Consider the following 20,368-nt stretch of genomic DNA (forward strand, 5'->3'; position numbering starts at 1 on the left):
GGGAGCAGGGTGAATGAGAGGAGGGAGCAGGGTGAATGAGAGGAGGGAGCGGGGTGAATGAGAGGAGGGAGCAGGGTGGATGAGAGGAGGGAGCAGGGTGAATGAGAGGAGGGATCAGGGTGAATGAGAGGAGGGAGCAGGGTGGATGAGAGGAGGGAGGAGGGTGGATGAGAGGAGGGAGCAGGGTGGATGAGAGGAGGGAGCAGGGTGAATGAGAGGAGGGAGCAGGGTGGATGAGAGGAGGGAGGAGGGTGGATGAGAGGAGGGTGATTGAGAGGAAGAAGGAGGGTGAATGAGAGGAGGGAGCAGGGTGAATGAGAGGAGGGAGCAGGGTGAATGAGAGGAGGGAGCAGGGTGAATGAGAGGAGGGAGCAGGGTGAATGAGAGGAGGGTGATTGAGAGGAAGAAGGAGGGTGAATGAGAGGAGGGAGCAGGGTGAATGAGAGGAGGGAGCAGGGTGAATGAGAGGAGGGAGCAGGGTGAATGAGAGGAGGGTGATTGAGAAGAGGGAGCAGGGTGAATGAGAGGAGGGAGCAGGGTGAATGAGAGGAGGGAGGAGGGTGAATGAGAGGAGGGAGGAGGGTGAATGAGAGGAGGGAGCAGGGTGAATGAGAGGAGGGAGGAGGGTGAATGAGAGGAGGGAGGAGGGTGAATGAGAGGAGGGAGCAGGGTGAATGAGAGGAGGGAGCAGGGTGAATGAGAGGAGGGAGCAGGGTGGATGAGAGGAGGGAGCAGGGTGAATGAGAGGAGGGATCAGGGTGAATGAGAGGAGGGAGCAGGGTGGATGAGAGGAGGGAGCAGGGTGGATGAGAGGAGGGAGCAGGGTGGATGAGAGGAGGGAGCAGGGTGAATGAGAGGAGGGAGCAGGGTGGATGAGAGGAGGGAGCAGGGTGGATGAGAGGAGGGAGCAGGGTGAATGAGAGGAGGGAGCAGGGTGAATGAGAGGAGGGAGGAGGGTGAATGAGAGGAGGGAGCAGGGTGAATGAGAGGAGGGTGATTGAGAGGAAGAAGGAGGGTGAATGAGAGGAGGGAGCAGGGTGAATGAGAGGAGGGAGCAGGGTGAATGAGAGGAGGGTGATTGAGAGGAAGAAGGAGGGTGAATGAGAGGAGGGAGCAGGGTGAATGAGAGGAGGGAGCAGGGTGAATGAGAGGAGGGAGCAGGGTGAATGAGAGGAGGGAGGAGGGTGAATGAGAGGAGGGAGGAGGGTGAATGAGAGGAGGGAGCAGGGTGAATGAGAGGAGGGAGCAGGGTGAATGAGAGGAGGGTGATTGAGAGGAAGAAGGAGGGTGAATGAGAGGAGGGAGCAGGGTGAATGAGAGGAGGGAGCAGGGTGAATGAGAGGAGGGTGATTGAGAAGAGGGAGCAGGGTGAATGAGAGGAGGGAGCAGGGTGAATGAGAGGAGGGAGCAGGGTGAATGAGAGGAGGGAGCAGGGTGAATGAGAGGAGGGAGGAGGGTGAATGAGAGGAGGGAGGAGGGTGAATGAGAGGAGGGAGCAGGGTGAATGAGAGGAGGGAGCAGGGTGAATGAGAGGAGGGTGATTGAGAGGAAGAAGGAGGGTGAATGAGAGGAGGGAGCAGGGTGAATGAGAGGAGGGAGCAGGGTGAATGAGAGGAGGGTGATTGAGAAGAGGGAGCAGGGTGAATGAGAGGAGGGAGCAGGGTGAATGAGAGGAGGGAGGAGGGTGAATGAGAGGAGGGAGCAGGGTGAATGAGAGGAGGGATCAGGGTGAATGAGAGGAGGGAGCAGGGTGGATGAGAGGAGGGAGCAGGGTGAATGAGAGGAGGGAGCAGGGTGGATGAGAGGAGGGATCAGGGTGAATGAGAGGAGGGTGAATGAGAGGAGGGATCAGGGTGAATGAGAGGAGAGTGAATGAGAGGAGGGAGGAGGGTGGATGAGAGGAGGGAGGAGGGTGAATGAGAGGAATGAGGAGGGAGCAGGGTGAATGAGAGGAGGGAGCAGGGTGAATGAGAGGAGGGAGCAGGGTGAATGAGAGGAGGGAGCAGGGTGGATGAGAGGAGGGAGCAGGGTGAATGAGAGGAGGGTGATTGAGAGGAAGAAGGAGGGAGAGGAGGGAGCAGGGTGAATGAGAGGAGGGAGGAGGGTGAATGAGAGGAGGGAGCAGGGTGAATGAGAGGAGGGAGCAGGGTGGATGAGAAGAGGGAGCAGGGTGAATGAGAGGAGGGAGCAGGGTGGATGAGAGGAGGGAGCAGGGTGAATGAGAGGAGGGAGCAGGGTGAATGAGAGGAGGGAGCAGGGTGAATGAGAGGAGGGAGCAGGGTGGATGAGAGGAGGGAGCAGGGTGAATGAGAGGAGGGATCAGGGTGAATGAGAGGAGGGAGCAGGGTGGATGAGAGGAGGGAGCAGGGTGGATGAGAGGAGGGAGCAGGGTGGATGAGAGGAGGGAGCAGGGTGAATGAGAGGAGGGAGCAGGGTGGATGAGAGGAGGGAGGAGGGTGGATGAGAGGAGGGTGATTGAGAGGAAGAAGGAGGGTGAATGAGAGGAGGGAGCAGGGTGAATGAGAGGAGGGAGCAGGGTGAATGAGAGGAGGGAGCAGGGTGAATGAGAGGAGGGAGCAGGGTGAATGAGAGGAGGGTGATTGAGAGGAAGAAGGAGGGTGAATGAGAGGAGGGAGCAGGGTGAATGAGAGGAGGGAGCAGGGTGAATGAGAGGAGGGAGCAGGGTTAATGAGAGGAGGGAGGAGGGTGAATGAGAGGAGGGAGCAGGGTGAATGAGAGGAGGGATCAGGGTGAATGAGAGGAGGGAGCAGGGTGGATGAGAGGAGGGAGCAGGGTGAATGAGAGGAGGGAGCAGGGTGGATGAGAGGAGGGATCAGGGTGAATGAGAGGAGGGTGAATGAGAGGAGGGATCAGGGTGAATGAGAGGAGAGTGAATGAGAGGAGGGAGGAGGGTGGATGAGAGGAGGGAGGAGGGTGAATGAGAGGAGGGATCAGGGTGAATGAGAGGAGGGAGCAGGGTGAATGAGAGGAGGGAGCAGGGTGAATGAGAGGAGGGAGCAGGGTGGATGAGAGGAGGGAGCAGGGTGAATGAGAGGAGGGTGATTGAGAGGAAGAAGGAGGGTGAATGAGAGGAGGGAGGAGGGTGAATGAGAGGAGGGAGCAGGGTGGATGAGAAGAGGGAGCAGGGTGAATGAGAGGAGGGAGCAGGGTGGATGAGAGGAGGGAGCAGGGTGAATGAGAGGAGGGAGCAGGGTGGATGAGAGGAGGGAGGAGGGTGGATGAGAGGAGGGTGATTGAGAGGAAGAAGGAGGGTGAATGAGAGGAGGGAGCAGGGTGAATGAGAGGAGGGAGCAGGGTGAATGAGAGGAGGGAGCAGGGTGAATGAGAGGAGGGAGCAGGGTGAATGAGAGGAGGGTGATTGAGAGGAAGAAGGAGGGTGAATGAGAGGAGGGAGCAGGGTGAATGAGAGGAGGGAGCAGGGTGAATGAGAGGAGGGAGCAGGGTGAATGAGAGGAGGGTGATTGAGAAGAGGGAGCAGGGTGAATGAGAGGAGGGAGCAGGGTGAATGAGAGGAGGGAGGAGGGTGAATGAGAGGAGGGAGGAGGGTGAATGAGAGGAGGGAGCAGGGTGAATGAGAGGAGGGAGGAGGGTGAATGAGAGGAGGGAGCAGGGTGAATGAGAGGAGGGAGCAGGGTGAATGAGAGGAGGGAGCAGGGTGAATGAGAGGAGGGAGCAGGGTGAATGAGAGGAGGGAGCAGGGTGAATGAGAGGAGGGAGCAGGGTGAATGAGAGGAGGGAGCAGGGTGGATGAGAGGAGGGAGCAGGGTGAATGAGAGGAGGGATCAGGGTGAATGAGAGGAGGGAGCAGGGTGGATGAGAGGAGGGAGCAGGGTGGATGAGAGGAGGGAGCAGGGTGGATGAGAGGAGGGAGCAGGGTGAATGAGAGGAGGGAGCAGGTTGGATGAGAGGAGGGAGCAGGGTGGATGAGAGGAGGGAGCAGGGTGAATGAGAGGAGGGAGCAGGGTGAATGAGAGGAGGGAGCAGGGTGAATGAGAGGAGGGAGCAGGGTGAATGAGAGGAGGGTGATTGAGAGGAAGAAGGAGGGTGAATGAGAGGAGGGAGCAGGGTGAATGAGAGGAGGGAGCAGGGTGAATGAGAGGAGGGAGGAGGGTGAATGAGAGGAGGGAGGAGGGTGAATGAGAGGAGGGAGCAGGGTGAATGAGAGGAGGGAGCAGGGTGAATGAGAGGAGGGAGCAGGGTGAATGAGAGGAGGGTGATTGAGAAGAGGGAGCAGGGTGAATGAGAGGAGGGAGCAGGGTGAATGAGAGGAGGGAGCAGGGTGAATGAGAGGAGGGAGCAGGGTGAATGAGAGGAGGGAGCAGGGTGAATGAGAGGAGGGAGCAGGGTGAATGAGAGGAGGGAGGAGGGTGAATGAGAGGAGGGAGCAGGGTGAATGAGAGGAGGGAGCAGGGTGAATGAGAGGAGGGAGGAGGGTGAATGAGAGGAGGGAGGAGGGTGAATGAGAGGAGGGAGCAGGGTGAATGAGAGGAGGGAGGAGGGTGAATGAGAGGAGGGAGGAGGGTGAATGAGAGGAGGGAGGAGGGTGAATGAGAGGAGGGAGGAGGGTGAATGAGAGGAGGGAGGAGGGTGAATGAGAGGAGGGAGGAGGGTGAATGAGAGGAGGGAGGAGGGTGAATGAGAGGAGGGAGGAGGGTGAACGAGAGGAGGGAGGAGGGTGTCTGATAGACAGACTAATAATGTAAAGGTTAGAGTGTTGAATTAAAAATCCAGATGCTTGAGTTTAGTATGTGTAAGCATTTTTGTAAGAGTTGCTAAATTCCTTTGTGTGGCCTTTACTAGGGCTGTTTCTATACATTGTGTCATATTGAAGTGTCATAGTGTGTATACATTTGTTTTTGAGTGTATCACTGGTGGGTGAACTCTACTGTGGATGATTAGTATCGATCTGGACCCCCTACCTCGACACACACATAGTGTTGTGCTGTCAAGGACAGCTGTTGACAGACTCCAGAGGTGGCTGTGGAGGCTAGTTGGAGTCAGGGTGATCTCCAATACTGACTGGTGTTATACTCTACAGGTCACACCTGTCTGTCTGCCAGTCTGTAGCTGACTCGCTCTCAGTTCATATAATTACAATTCATTTCAATTGATGTCTGTCTGTTTAGCTTTTTTCTCTTCTTTTTCAATACTCTACACCTCAACTTCCTCCCTCCCTCCCTCATCCTTCATACCCCTTCCCTCTTTCTCTCCCTCCAGCTCACCCGCTCTTATCTCCCTTTCTCCTTCTTTCTGATATATCAGTTCTTGAGTGAGATGTTCTTTGAAATGAGAAAAGAGACACACAATGGGGTGAGTGCTCTCATAAAATGGCATGTTATCTAATATCAGATAATGTAATAATAATCTTATCATAATGCTCTTTGCTGTAATCACCCTTATTATCATCGCCATGGTGACAACCAGCATTACAGCCAATCCCCTGGAGGCTCCGGAGATTTTCTGTGTCTTTTCTTTTGTTGTTTTTCCCTTCTTTTCTCTCCTTCTCTTTCTTTCACCATCTCTCTCTCCCTCCTGGTGATTTCAGTAATAAACAGTCAGTCATGTTCCCTCTCTCTGTTCTCTACTTCTCTTTCACCATCTGGTGATTTCAGTAATAAACAGTCATCTCTCTCTCCTGGTGATTTCAGTAATAAACAGTCAGTCATGTTCCCTCTCTCTGTTCTCTACTTCTCTTTCTTTCACCATCTCTCTCTCCTCCTGGTGATTTCAGTAATAAACAGTCAGTCATGTTCCCTCTCTCTGTTCTCTACTTCTCTTTCTTTCAGTCAGTCATCTCTCTCTCCTCCTCTCTCTCCCTCCTGGTGATTTCAGTAATAAACAGTCAGTCATGTTCCCTCTCTCTGTTCTCTACTTCTCTTTCTTTCACCATCTCTCTCTCCCTCCTGGTGATTTCAGTAATAAACAGTCAGTCATGTTCCCTCTCTCTGTTCTCTACTTCTCTTTCTTTCACCATCTCTCTCTCCCTCCTGGTGATTTCAGTAATAAACAGTCAGTCATGTTCCCTCTCTCTGTTCTCTACTTCTCTTTCTTTCACCATCTCTCTCTCCCTCCTGGTGATTTCAGTAATAAACAGTCAGTCATGTTCCCTCTCTCTGTTCTCTCCTTCTTCTGCTTCCCTCTTTTTACTATCTGTTCTTTTTCAATCTGTCCACTCTCTTTTTCCAGTCTCGCTCCTCCACTCTGTTTTTCCCTCCGTTGCTGCATCTCTCTTCCCTCGTCATCTTTCCTACGGTCTCTCTTGCTGCTTCTCTCTCATCGCTATCTCATTTATCTATCATTTAGCTTTCATACCTCTCTCTATCATCCCGTGGCTGTTCTCAGTTCTCTCTCTCCCTTTCCCCTGTTCTCTTTTTCCCTACCTCTCTCTCCCCTGTTCTCTCTGTTTCTCTGTTTCTCTGAATCACTCCTGCTGAGTCCATTATCTGTGTTTAATCAAAGGTTAGAGTCGCTGTTTCCTCTCCCCCCCCCCCCCTCCCTCACACACACACACCACTGGGTGTGACAGACTCTGTTCCTACCGCCACCCACTGTGCACCACTTGTTCATTTGCATAACTGTCGTGAAATGCCCCTGTGCTTCTCAGTATGGGATCTCAACCCCCCCAACCCCCACACACAACCGAAATTTTTTATTTATTTATTTTATTTCACCTTTATTTAATCCAGGAAGGCTAGTTGAGAACAACACATTTACAACTGCGACCTGGCCAAGATAAAGCATAGCAGTGTGAACAGACAACACAGAGTTACACATTGAGTAAACAATTAACAAGTCAATAACACAGTATAAGAAAAAAAAGAAAAAAAGAGAGTATATACATTGTGTGCAAAAGGCATGAGGAGGTAGGCATATTATTACAATTTAGCAGATTAACACTGGAGTGATAAATGATCAGATGGTCATGTACAGGTAGAGATACTGGTGTGCAAAAGAGCAGAAAAGTAAATAAATATAAACAGTATGGGGATGAGGTAGGTAAATTGACATTCACACCTACATGAGAGCAATCCCATCGATACAACACACACACACACACACACACACACACACACACACACACACACACACACACACACACACACACACACACACACACACACACACACACACACACACACACACACACACACACACACACACACACACACACACACACACACACACACACACCTATTTGGGACACAAACAGTCCCATTTGGGCCCAACAGGGGGTGAGGCAGTGACAGAGGGGTTTGACAAAGGCCAACCATATGTCTGCCTGCTTTATGGAGCAGCAGAGCTGAGGCCCTGGGAGGTCAATAATGCAGCCCAGAAACAGGCCTTCATCTGGACTCTAAACACACCGGGGTGGGGCCTCCCCATGGGTTACTGCCACTAACACACCACCACAAACTGCCTGGAGAGAGTGGGCGGGCAGACACACACATGTATAAAGTCAGAACATCTGCTGTCTCAGCCACTGCCTGTCACCAAGGGAGTACCCCAAGGCTCGATCCTAGGCCCCATGCTCTTCTCAATTTACATCAACAACATAGCTCAGGCAGTAGGAAGCTCTCACATCCATTTATATGCAGATGATACAGTCTTATACTCAGCTGGCCCCTCCCCGGACTTTGTGTTAAACGCTCTACAACAAAGCTTTCCTAGTGTCCAACAAGCTTTCTCTACCTCTGAGGGTTTAGAGCTTGAGGTAGTTACCTCATAAAAGTACTTGGGAGTATGGCTAGACGGTACACTGTCCTTCTCTCAGCACATATCAACGCTGCAGGCTAAAGTTGAATCTAGACTTGGTTTCCTCTATCGTAATCGCTCCTCTTTCACCCCAGCTGACAAACTAACCCTGATTCAGATGACCATCCTACCCATGCTAGATTATGGAGATGTAATTTATAGATTGGCAGGTAATGGTGCTCTCGAGCGGCTAGATGTTCTTTACCATTCGGCCATCAGATTTGCCACCAATGCTCCTTATAGGACACATCACTGCACTCCATACTCCTCTGTAAACTGGTAATCTCTGTATACCTGTTGCAAGACCCCCTGGTTAATGCTTTTTTTTGTTTTACTCTTAGGCCTCACTCCCCCCTATCTGAGATATTTACTGCAGCCCTCATCCTCCACATACAACACCCGTTCGGCCAGTCACATTCTGTTAAAGGTCCACAAAGCACACACATCCCTGGGTGAAGAGATGACTCCGGGATGCTGGCCTTCTAGGCAGAGTTACAAAGAAAAAGCCATATCTCAGACTGGCCAATAAAAATAAAAGATGGGCAAAAAGAATGCAGACACTGGACAGAGGACCTCTGCCTAGAAGGCCAGCATCCTGAAGTCACCTCTTCACTGTTGACGTTGAGACTGGTGTTTTGCGGGTACTATTTAATGAAGCTGCCAGTTGAGGACTTGTGATGCGTCTGTTTCTCAAACTAGGCACTCTAATGTATTTGTCCTCTTGCACAGTTGTGCACCGGGGCCTCACACTCATCTTTATATTCTGGTTAAAGCCAGTTTGCACTGTTCTGTGAAGGGAGTAGTACACATACGATATCTTCCATTTCTTGGCAATTTCTCGCATGGAATAACCTTAATTTCTCAGAACAAGAATAGACTGATGAGTTTCAGAAGAACGTTTTTTGTTTCTGGCCATTTTTTACCTTTATTTAACTAGGCAAGTCAGTTAAGAACAAATTCTTATTTTCAATGATGGCCTAGGAACAGTGGGTTAACTGCCTGTTCAGGGGCAGAATGACAGATTTGTACCTTGTCAGCTCGGGGATTTGAACTTGCAACCTTCCGGTTACTAGACAACGCTCTAACCACTAGGCTACCCTGCCGCCCCCATTTTGAGCCTGTAATCGAACACACAAATGCTAATCTCCAGACACTCAACTAGTCTAAAGAAGGCCAGTCTTCAGCTGTGCAAACATAATTGCAAAAGGGTTTTGTAATGATCAATTAGCCTTTTAAAATGATAAACTTGGATTAGCTAACACAACGTACCATTGGAACACTGGAGTGATGGTTTCTGATAATGGGCCTACCTGGTTAAATAAAGGTGAAATAAAAATAAAAAAATGAAACATTTCTGATTAATTTGATGTTATTTTAATGGGCAAAAAAATGTGCTTTTCTTTCAAAAACAAGGACATTTCTAAGTGACCCCAATCTTTTGAACGGTAGTGTATAAATATTTTGTATTATTCTTTTTAAACCCCTGTCCCAGCAGGAAGCCTTTTGCCTTTTGGTAGTCTGTCATTGTAAATAAGAATTTGTTCTTAACTGACTTGCCTAGTTAAATAATGGTTAAATAAATAAAATAAATAAGTAAAATATACACTCACTCATAGATACACAAAGTCTGTTCTCACAGTGGGCTCTCACTGAGTTTCTGTACCTGCTTATAGGCAAAAGGGTGTCAGTCAGTCTGTTCTCGCAGTGGGCACCCACTGAGCTTCTCTACCTGTTGAGAGGCAAAATGGTGTCAGACAGAGAAAGAAACAAAAACACACATCTACTGTGTTCCAGAACAGTACGTGTGCCCCTCTTGTGTTCCCCTCCTGTCATTCAGACAGTCCAGATTTATGTGGCGCTCTGGCCCCTGTGTGTCGTAGTCAGAGGGAGAAGAAAAACTACACACACTTTTTACAAGACCTTTGTGTGGGTCTCATCTTTCTGTCACCCTCAATTAATTTCTCTAATTGTTTGCAAACCCTGTGCCGTCCCATCTCTTTCCCCACTCCATCCCAACCAGCCCCCGCCGACCCTCTCTCCCCCACCCCACCCTCCTTCTCCCCCACCCTACCTCCCTCCTTCTCCCCCACCCTCCCCCTCCCTCCCCCCCCACCCTCCCTCCTTCTCCCCCACCCACCCTCCCTCCTTCTCCCCCCCACCCTCCCTCCCTCCTTCTCCCCCGTCCCACCCTCCCTCCTTCTCCCCCACCCTCCCTCCCTCCTTCTCCCCCACCCACCCTCCCTCCTTCTCCCCCCTCCCCTCCCTCCCCTCCTTCTTCTTCCCCACCCTCCCTCCCTCCTTCTCCCCCACCCTCCCTCCCTCCGTCTCCCCCACCCTCCCTCCGTCCGTCTCCCCCACCCTCCCACCCTCCGTCTCCCCCACCCTCCCTCCCCTCCTTCTTCCCCACCCTCCCTCCCCCACCCACCTTCTTCCCCCACCCTCCCTCCCTCCTCCTCTCCCCCACCCTCCCTCCCTCCGTCTCCCACCCACCCTCCCTCCCTCCCCTCCCTCCTCCTCTCACCCACCCTCCCTCCCTCCCTCCGTCTCCCCCCCCACCTCCCTCCCTCAGTCTCCCCCACCCTCCCTCCCCTCCATCTCCCCCCACCCTCCCTCCCTCCTTCTCCCCCACCCTCCCTCCCCTCCTTCTCCCCCACCCTCCCTCCCTCCTTCTCCCCCACCCTCCCTCCCTCCTTCTCCCCCCTTATTCCCCACCCTCCCTCCCCTCCTTCTCCCCCACCCTCCCTCCCCTCACCCACCTCCCTCTCCCCCCACCCTCCCTCCCCTCCTTCTCCCCCACCCTCCCTCCCTCCCCCCCCACCCTCCCTCCCTCCATCTCCCCCACCCTCCCTCCCTCCTTCTTCCCCACCCTCCCTCCCCTCCCTCCCCCCCACCCACCCTCCTTCTCCCCCACCCTCCCACCCTCCCTCCCCCCCCCCTCCCTCCTCTCCCCTTCCCCCACACCCTCCTCCCCCCCCCACCCACCCTCCCCCCCCACCCACCCCCTCCTTCTCCCCCACCCTCCCTCCCTCCCTCCCCCACCCTCCCTCCCTCCTTCTCCCCCCCTCCCTCCCTCCTTCTCCCCCACCCACCCCTCCTCCCTCTCCCCCACCCTCCCTCCCCTCCTTCTCCCCCACCCTCCCTCCCCTCCTCCTCCTCCCCCACCCTCCCTCCCTCCTTCTCCCCCACCCTCCCCCCTCCTTCTCCCCCACCCCCCCCCTCCTTCTCCCCCCCACCCACCCCCCACCCTCCCTCCTTCCTCCCCCACCCTCCCTCCCTCCTTCTTCCCCCCACCTCCCTCCCTCCTTCTCCCCCACCCTCCCTCCCTCCTTCCCTCCTCCCTCCCTCCTCCCCCACCCTCCCTCCCTCCCTTCCCCACCCTCCCTCCCTCCTTTCCTTCTCCCCACCCTCCCCCTCCTTTCCTTCTCCCCCACCCTCCCTCCCTCCCTCCCCTCTTCTCCCCACCCACCCTCCCCCCTCCTTCTCCCCCACCCACCCTCCCTCTTCTCCCCCACCCACCCTCCCTCCTTCTCCCCACCCTCCCTCCCTCCCTCCCCACACCCCCCCTCCTTCTCCCTCCCCCCTCCCCTTCCTTCTCCCCCACCCACCCTCCCTCCCTCCTTCTCCCCCACCCACCCTCCCTCCCTCCTCCTTCTCCCCCACACCCTCCCTCCTTCTCCCCCACCCTCCCTCCCACCTTCTCCCCCACCCACCCTCCTTCTGCCCCTCCCCAAACACCCTCCCTCCCTTATCCCCCACCCACCCACCCTCCTTCTCCCCCCACCCTACTTCTCCCCTCCCCCACCCTCCCTCCCTCTCCCCCACCCTCTTTCTCTCCCCACCCACCCTCCCTCCTTCTTCTCCCCCACCCACCCTCCCTCCTTCTCCCCCACCCTCCCTCCTCCCTCTGCCCCTCCCCAAACACCCTCCCTCCTTATCCCCCACCCACCCACCCACCCACCCTCATTCTCCTCACCCTACTTCTCCCCCACCCTCCCTCCCTCCCTCTTTCTCTCCCACCCTCCCTCTGGCAGTGTGTGTAAGGCCCATGTTATAATAATAATAATAATAATAATAATATGCCATTTAGCAGACGCTTTTATCCAAAGCGACTTACAGTCATGTGTGCATACATTCTACGTATGGGTGGTCCCGGGGATCGAACCCACTACCCTGGCGTTACAAGCGCCATGCTCTACCAACTGAGCTACAGAACAAGACCCAGACAACTGCATCCAATCCCATTAACCAGATGAGCTGGTGTCCAATGAGGCTGAAACAGTAATGACAACACCAGTGTCTCTTTACAACCTCTCCTCCTCTCCCTCTTATTCCCACCTTCCTCTCTGCTCATCCATCTGTCACTATCACTCACGCTCGTCTCAAGGGGAAGAGTGTGTGTGTGTATTTAGACTGTGGGTAGGAGCTGTAGGACCATTATTACAGAGGGTAATATCTGCCAGTATTCTGGAGGGACAATGTATTTTATCTTAACAATGAGCATTACAATCCAGTCTTCTAGTGTTTTTTTATTCTCATCCCATGATGATTCAGGGCTATTGTTTTATCATTAGAATACATTTAACTAAAGCCTTTTCATTTCTGTCTAATCTCCCAGGTCTCCTAAAGCTACCTACCACAACCACACACACCAACTCCGTATGGGATTAGATTTTCACACACATCTACAACAAATGAATAAAACAGGTGTTTTATTCAACAGAGTAAACCAACTCAAACACAAAACCAAGCGAAGCTGCAACAACTACAACACATTGATCTGTACTGATTATTAGAGGTATAAAAGAACAGACATCGTCTCAGTCTTCCTCTTCCTCCATTCTCTCGCACTCCCTCTTCTCAATTCATTTAACTTCAGAAGCGCTTTGTTGGCGAGACACTTGGACTGCTTTGATTTAATATGCAGTGCACACATCAAAAATCCAAAGAGAAAACAACATGGAACGGAGTCTCGCAGTTGGAGACAAGGCCACTTGTCCTGAGGGCAGAATGGATATGTTCACTCTGTGGGACCCGTCAACTCATTAAGCACAACTGTACATTACTGTGAAGGGAAAATTATGTTTGAATACATGAATGAATTTTTTAAATATGTTTTTTTACTTCTACTCGTCTGAGTCACTCTTGGACCCTTCCTTTATGCCCCCCTTTCTATCCATCACTCCTCCCCCCCCGCCCATACTCTGTCTCTCTCCTCTAACCTGCTTGTATCTCCTTTATGCCCCCTTTCTATCCATCACTCCTCCCCCCCGCCCATACTCTGTCTCTCTCCTCTAACCTGCTTGTATCTCCTTTATGCCCCCTTTCTATCCATCACTCCTCTCTTCCCCCGCCCATACTCTGTCTCTCTCCTCTAACCTGCTTGTATCTCCTTTATGCCCCCTTTCTATCCATCACTCCTCTCTTCCCCCCGCCCATACTCTGTCTCTCTCCTCTAACCTGCTTGTATCTCCTTTATGCCCCCTTTCTATCCATCACTCCTCTCTTCCCCCCCCCCCATACTCTGTCTCTCTCCTCTAACCTGCTTGTATCTCCTTTATGCCCCCTTTCTATCCATCACTCCTCTCTTCCCCCCGCCCATACTCTGTCTCTCTCCTCTAACCTGCTTGTATCTCCTTTATGCCCCCTTTCTATCCATCACTCCTCTCTTCCCCCCCGCCCATACTCTGTCTCTCTCCTCTAACCTGCTTGTATCTCCTTTATGCCCCCTTTCTATCCATCACTCCTCTCTTCCCCCGCCCATACTCTGTCTCTCTCCCTCTAACCTGCTTGTATCTCCTTTATGCCCCCTTTCTATCCATCACTCCTCTCTTCCCCCCCGCCCATACTCTGTCTCTCTCCTCTAACCTGCTTGTATCTCCTTTATGCCCCCTTTCTATCCATCACTCCTCTCCCCCCCCCCGCCCATACTCTGTCTCTCTCCTCTAACCTGCTTGTATCTCCTTTATGCCCCCTTTCTATCCATCACTCCTCCCCCCCCCGCCCATACTCTGTCTCTCTCCTCTAACCTGCTTGTATCTCCTTTATGCCCCCTTTCTATCCATCACTCCTCTCTTCCCCCCCCCCCCCGCCCATACTCTGTCTCTCTCCTCTAACCTGCTTGTATCTCCTTTATGCCCCCTTTCTATCCATCACTCCTCTCTTCCCCCACCCCATACTCTGTCTCTCTCCTCTAACCTGCTTGTATCTCCTTTATGCCCCCTTTCTATCCATCACTCCTCTCTTCCCCCCCCGCCCATACTCTGTCTCTCTCCTCTAACCTGCTTGTATCTCCTTTATGCCCCCCTTTTCTATCCATCACTCCTCTCTTCCCCCGCCCATACTCTGTCTCTCTCCTCTAACCTGCTTGTATCTCCTTTGCTCTTCATTTCTATCCATCACTCCTCTCTTCCCCCCCCATACTCTGTCTCTCTCCTCTAACCTGCTTGTATCTCCTTTATGCCCCCTTTCTATCCATCACTCCTCTCTTCCCCCCGCCCATACTCTGTCTCTCTCCTCTAACCTGCTTGTATCTCCTTTATGCCCCCTTTCTATCCATCACTCCTCTCTTCCCCCCGCCCATACTCTGTCTCTCTCCTCTAACCTGCTTGTATCTCCTTTATGCCCCCTTTCTATCCATCACTCCTCTCTTCCCCCCCCCCCCCATACTCTGTCTCTCTCCTCTAACCTGCTTGTATCTCCTTTATGCCCCCTTTCTATCCATCACTCCTCTCTTCCCCCCCGCCCATACTCTGTCTCTCTCCTCTAACCTGCTTGTATCTCCTTTATGCCCCCTTTCTATCCATCACTCCTCTCTTCCCCCGCCCATACTCTGTCTCTCTCCTCTAACCTGCTTGTATCTCCTTTATGCCCCCTTTCTATCCATCACTCCTCTCTTCCCCCCCCGCCCATACTCTGTCTCTCTCCTCTAACCTGCTTGTATCTCCTTTATGCCCCCTTTCTATCCATCACTCCTCTCTTCCCCCGCCCATACTCTGTCTCTCTCCTCTAACCTGCTTGTATGTCCTTTATGCCCCCTTTCTATCCATCACTCCTCTCTTCCCCCCCCGCCCATACTCTGTCTCTCTCCTCTAACCTGCTTGTATCTCCTTTATGCCCCCTTTCTATCCATCACTCCTCTCTTCCCCCGCCCATACTCTGTCTCTCTCCTCTAACCTGCTTGTATCTCCTTTATGCCCCCTTTCTATCCATCACTCCTCTCTTCCCCCCGCCCATACTCTGTCTCTCTCCTCTAACCTGCTTGTATCTCCTTTATGCCCCCTTTCTATCCATCACTCCTCTCTTCCCCCCCCCCGCCCATACTCTGTCTCTCTCCTCTAACCTGCTTGTATCTCCTTTGCTGTACCCCCCTTTCTAACCTCCATCATCTCCTTTGCTTCCCCCCTCTATCCATACTCTGTCTCTCTCCTCTAAACCTGCTTGTATCTCCTTTGCTGTACTCCCCTCTCTCTCCTCTCTAACCTGCTTGTATCTCCTTGCTGTATCCATCCTTTGCTGTACTCCCCTCTCTCCTCTAACCTGCTTGTATCTCCTTTGCTGTCTCCCTTTTCTATCCATCACTCCTCTCTTCCCCCGTACTCTGTCTCTCTCCTCTAACCTGCTTGTATCTCCTTTATGCTGTACTCCCTCTCTCTTCTAACCTGCTTGTCTCTCCTTTGCTGTATCTCCCCCTTCTCCCTAACCTGCTTTCTATCCATCACTCCTCTCTTCCCCCTAACCCATACTCTTTGCTGTACTCTCTCTCTCTAACCTGCTTGTATCTCCTTTGCTGCCCCCTTTCTATCCATCACCCTCTCTCTCCCCCACCCATCTCTGTCTCTCTCCTCTAACCTGCTTGTATCTCCTTTGCTGCCCCCCTTTCTATCCATCACTCCTCCCTCTTCCCCCCTGCCCATACTCTGTCTCTCTCCTCTAACCTGCTTGTATCTCCTTTATGCCCCCTTTATCCATCCTCCTCTCTTCCCCCCAACCATACTTGTATCTCCCTTTGCTGTATCTCCTCTCTCCTCTAACCTGCTTGTATCTCCTTTGCTGTCTCTCTCCTCTAACCTGCTTGTATCTCCTTTGCTGTACTCCCCTTTCTCTCCATCTAACCTGCTTGTATCTCCTTTGCTGTACTCTGTCTCTCTCCTCTAACCTGCTTGTATCTCCTTTATGCCCCCTTTCTATCCATCTAACCTGCTTTCCCCTTTGCCCATACTCTGTCTCTCTCCTCTAACCTGCTTGTATCTCCTTTGCTGTACCCCCCTCTTCTATCCATCACTCCTCTCTAACCTGCTTGTATCTCCCCCTGTACTGTATACTCTGTCTCTCTCCTCTAACCTGCTTGTATCTCCTTTATGTACTCCCCCTTCTCTAACCTCCTGTATCTCCTTTGCTGTACTCCCCTCTCTCCTCTAACCTGCTTGTATCTCCTTTCTTTCATTTTCTATCCATCACTCCTCTCTTCCCCCTGCTTGCCCTTTCTGTCTCCCCCTCTCCTCTAACCTGCTTGTATCTCCTTTATGTACTCCCCTTTCTATCCATCTAACCTGCTCTTCTCCCCGCTGTACTCTGTCTCTCTCCTCTAACCTGCTTGTATCTCCTTTTGCTGTACCCCTTTCTATCCATCTAACCTGCTCTATCCCTTTGCTGTACTCTGTCTCTCTCCTCTAACCTGCTTGTATCTCCTTTGCTGTACTCCCCTTTCTCCATCTAACCTGCTTGTTCCCCCCGCCCATACTCCCCCTCTCTCCTCTAACCTGCTTGTATCTCCTTTGCTGTACCCCCCTTTCTATCCAACCTCATCTCCTTCTGTACTCCCCCTCCTTTGCCCATCACTCTCCCTGTCTCTCTCCTCTAACCTGCTTGTATCTCCTTTGCTGTACTCCCCTCTCTCCTCTAACCTGCTTGTATCTCCTTTGCTGTACTCCCCCTCTTCCCATCACTCCTCCCTGTCTCTCTCCTCTAACCTGCTTGTATCTCCTTTGCTGTACTCTCTCTCCTCTAACCTGCTTGTATCTCCTTTGCTGTACTCCCCCTCTTTCTAACCTGCTTGTATCTCCTTTGCTGTACTCCCCTCTCCCTCTAACCTGCTTGTATCTCCTTTGCTGTACTCCCCTCTCTCCTCTAACCTGCTTGTATCTCCTTTGCTGTACTCCCCCTCTCTATCCATCACTCCTCCCTGTCTCTCTCCTCTAACCTGCTTGTATCTCCTTTGCTGTACTCCCCTCTCCTCTAACCTGCTTGTATCTCCTTTGCTGTACTCCCCCTCTCTCCTCTAACCTGCTTGTATCTCCTTTGCTGTACTCCCCCTCTCCTCTAACCTGCTTGTATCTCCTTTGCTGTACTCCCCCTCTCTCTCTAACCTGCTTGTATCTCCTTTGCTGTACTCCCCTCTCTCTCTAACCTGCTTGTATCTCCTTTGCTGTACTCCCCCTCTCTCCTCCTAACCTGCTTGTATCTCCTTTGCTGTACTCCCCTCTCCTCTAACCTGCTTGTATCTCCTTTGCTGTACTCCCCTTTTCTAACCTGCTTGTATCTCCTTTGCTGTACTCCCCCTCTCCTCTAACCTGCTTGTATCTCCTTTGCTGTACTCCCCCTCTCTCCTCTAACCTGCTTGTATCTCCTTTGCTGTACTCCCCCTCTCTCCTCTAACCTGCTTGTATCTCCTTTGCTGTACTCCCCCTCTCTATCCATCACTCCTCCCTGTCTCTCTCCTCTAACCTGCTTGTATCTCCTTTGCTGTACTCCCCCTCTCTCCTCTAACCTGCTTGTATCTCCTTTGCTGTACTCCCCCTCTCTCCTCTAACCTGCTTGTATCTCCTTTGCTGTACTCCCCCTCTCTCCTCTAACCTGCTTGTATCTCCTTTGCTGTACTCCCCCTCTCTCCTCTAACCTGCTTGTATCTCCTTTGCTGTACTCCCCCTCTCTCCTCTAACCTGCTTGTATCTCCTTTGCTGTACTTCCCCTCTCTCCTCTAACCTGCTTGTATCTCCTTTGCTGTACTCCCCCTCTCTCCTCTAACCTGCTTGTATCTCCTTTGCTGTACTTCCCCTCTCTCCTCTAACCTGCTTGTATCTCCTTTGCTGTACTCCCTCTCTCTCCTCTAACCTGCTTGTATCTCCTTTGCTGTACTCCCCCTCTCTCCTCTAACCTGCTTGTATCTCCTTTGCTGTACTCCCTCTCTCTCCTCTAACCTGCTTGTATCTCCTTTGCTGTACTCCCCTCTCTCCTCTAACCTGCTTGTATCTCCTTTGCTGTACTCCCCTCTCTCCTCTAACCTGCTCGTATCTCCTTTGCTGTACTCCCCTCTCTCCTCTAACCTGCTTGTATCTCCTTTGCTGTACTTCCCCTCTCTCCTCTAACCTGCTTGTATCTCCTTTGCTGTACTCCCCTCTCTCCTCTAACCTGCTTGTATCTCCTTTGCTGTACTCCCCTCTCTCCTCTAACCTGCTTGTATCTCCTTTGCTGTACTCCCCCTCTCTCCTCTAACCTGCTCGTATCTCCTTTGCTGTACTTCCCCTCTCTCCTCTAACCTGCTCGCATCTCCTTTGCTGTACTCCCCCTCTCTCCTCTAACCTGCTTGTATCTCCTTTGCTGTACTTCCCCTCTCTCCTCTAACCTGCTCGTATCTCCTTTGCTGTACTCCCTCTCTCCTTACCCACCTTTTCCGTCTTTACCCTTCTCCTATATTTTTTCCATTCATCTTTTTCCATAAGTTTCCACATTGAATCTTTGAAGGGGCACTCCTTAATTATACAATAAAGCCTTGTTAAAAACGAAAAGTCATCGTTCCCCCTCCTCTCTCGATCTCTCTTGCCAGGGTTCTCCATAACTACATGCTGTGGCGGATTGTAGCAGCTCTCAGTGAACACCTGTCCACGGCGTTCCGGAGCACCATCCATGAGTTTTCCCGGGAGATTGACGGTACAGAGCGTCAACTGGAGCTGGGGAGGCTGTGTTTCACCCAGGCCAACAAACACTTCGGCATGGCCCTGGGAGCACTCTTTGTCCAGCAGCACTTCTCCTCTCACAGCAGGGCCAAGGTGGGGCAGTTTCTATCTCTGTCTCTCCTCACAGCAGTGGTGTAAAGTCCTTATTAAGTCGTTTTGGGGGTATCTGCACTTTTTACTTTTTATATTTTAGACATTTTTTACTTTTTCTTCACTACATTCTTAAGAAAATAATGTGCTTTTTACTCTATACATTTTCTAACAACCAAAAAGTAGTCATTACATTTTGAATGCTTAGCAGGACAGGAGAATGGTCTGATACACACTTATCAGGAGAACATCCCTGGTTATCCCTACTGCCGTTGATCTGGCAGACTCACTCTACACAAATGCTTTGTTTGTAAATTATGTGTGCAACTAGCAATCTGTAAAAAATAATAATTACATTTTAAAAATTGTGATGCCTGGTTTGCTTAATATAAGGAATTTGAAATTTATACCTTGACTTTTATATTATATAATATAAAAGTAAAAAATAAGTATTTAGCAATTACATGTACTTTTGATACCTAAGTACATTTAAAAACAAATTATTTTAGACTTTTACTCAAGTAGTATTTTACTGGGTGACTTTCACCTGAGTCATTTTCTATTAAGGTATCAACTTTCACTCAAGTATGATAAATGGGTACTTTTTCCACCACTGCCTCACAGCAGGGCCAAGGTGGGGCAGCTTCTGTCTCTGTCCCTCTTGCTTTGTTTCTTTCTGTAATGGTCTGGTGATTCTATATGAAGTAGAACTAAAAATGTCTCTATCTCCATCCCACCCTAAGCCTTCCATCATCACACCTTATCCCTCTCTATCCTAGTCTGCTTGTATATAGTAGCTTGTTCATTCTAGGGAATGTGGTTTCCAATGGCATTCCTAACCCCTCTGACCCTTGTCTTTATTTAAGCTCTTCATCATCTCTCACTCCTCCCTTCCTTTCTCCCCCCTCTTTCCCTCACTTGTGTTCAATGCCAACATAGCCTCAACCCCCAAACCCTAGCCATTGTATGTAGGAATTTCCTTCATATTACAGCTAACCCACCCTTTCAGTTTCATATCTATGAAAAGTCCCTGGGAATAGGAGGAAGGGTCCATCTGACTTTGGGCTTACCTGATACAGCTATCTCTCTGGCCCATTCCCAATAGAATCCTTAAAAACAACTGACCTCTAACCCCTGTTCTCTTCCCTCAGGTACAGGAGCTGGTAGAGGACATAAAGCTCTCACTGAAACTCCGGCTGCAAGAGCTGGACTGGATGGATGAGGTGACCAAGGAGGCAGCCAGGGCCAAGGTCAGGATACCACACTATCTCAAATAGGCCCACTGTAGTACAACGTAGGATGAAAGCAGGGGTTGTCTTATTCTGGATCAGTTTAATACTGGTTTATTAAATCCCCATCTCAGTATGTTGTCTGATACGTTCAGAATGTAACGTCTTCATCCTTTTAGAGCACTTGCTGAAACAAAAGTGCTCCAGTGTAATCCCATTATAACAGTCTGCTTGATTAGCTGGTCGTGTGTGTGTGTGTGTGTGTGGTCTATGAAGGATATGTCGGCTCAATATGTGCAAAGTCTCTTTCACCCTCTCTTCCCC

General features: G+C 51.4%; 1 protein-coding gene across 2 annotated transcripts in view; it reads left to right on the forward strand.

Moving 5' to 3' along the window:
• LOC123992607 (endothelin-converting enzyme-like 1) overlaps window positions 1–20,368 on the forward strand; it is a 45,113-nt gene that overhangs the window by 19,428 nt on the left and 5,317 nt on the right. For both annotated transcript variants that reach the window (XM_046293882.1, XM_046293883.1), the window contains exons 7-8: window positions 18,596–18,818; window positions 19,967–20,065. In XM_046293882.1, coding sequence (XP_046149838.1) covers window positions 18,596–18,818; window positions 19,967–20,065 — 322 coding nt within the window. The remainder of the gene's footprint in view (window positions 1–18,595; window positions 18,819–19,966; window positions 20,066–20,368) is intronic.

Source organism: Oncorhynchus gorbuscha, linkage group LG13 (genome assembly GCF_021184085.1).
Source record: "Oncorhynchus gorbuscha isolate QuinsamMale2020 ecotype Even-year linkage group LG13, OgorEven_v1.0, whole genome shotgun sequence".
Classification (NCBI taxonomy): Eukaryota; Metazoa; Chordata; class Actinopteri; order Salmoniformes; family Salmonidae; genus Oncorhynchus; species Oncorhynchus gorbuscha.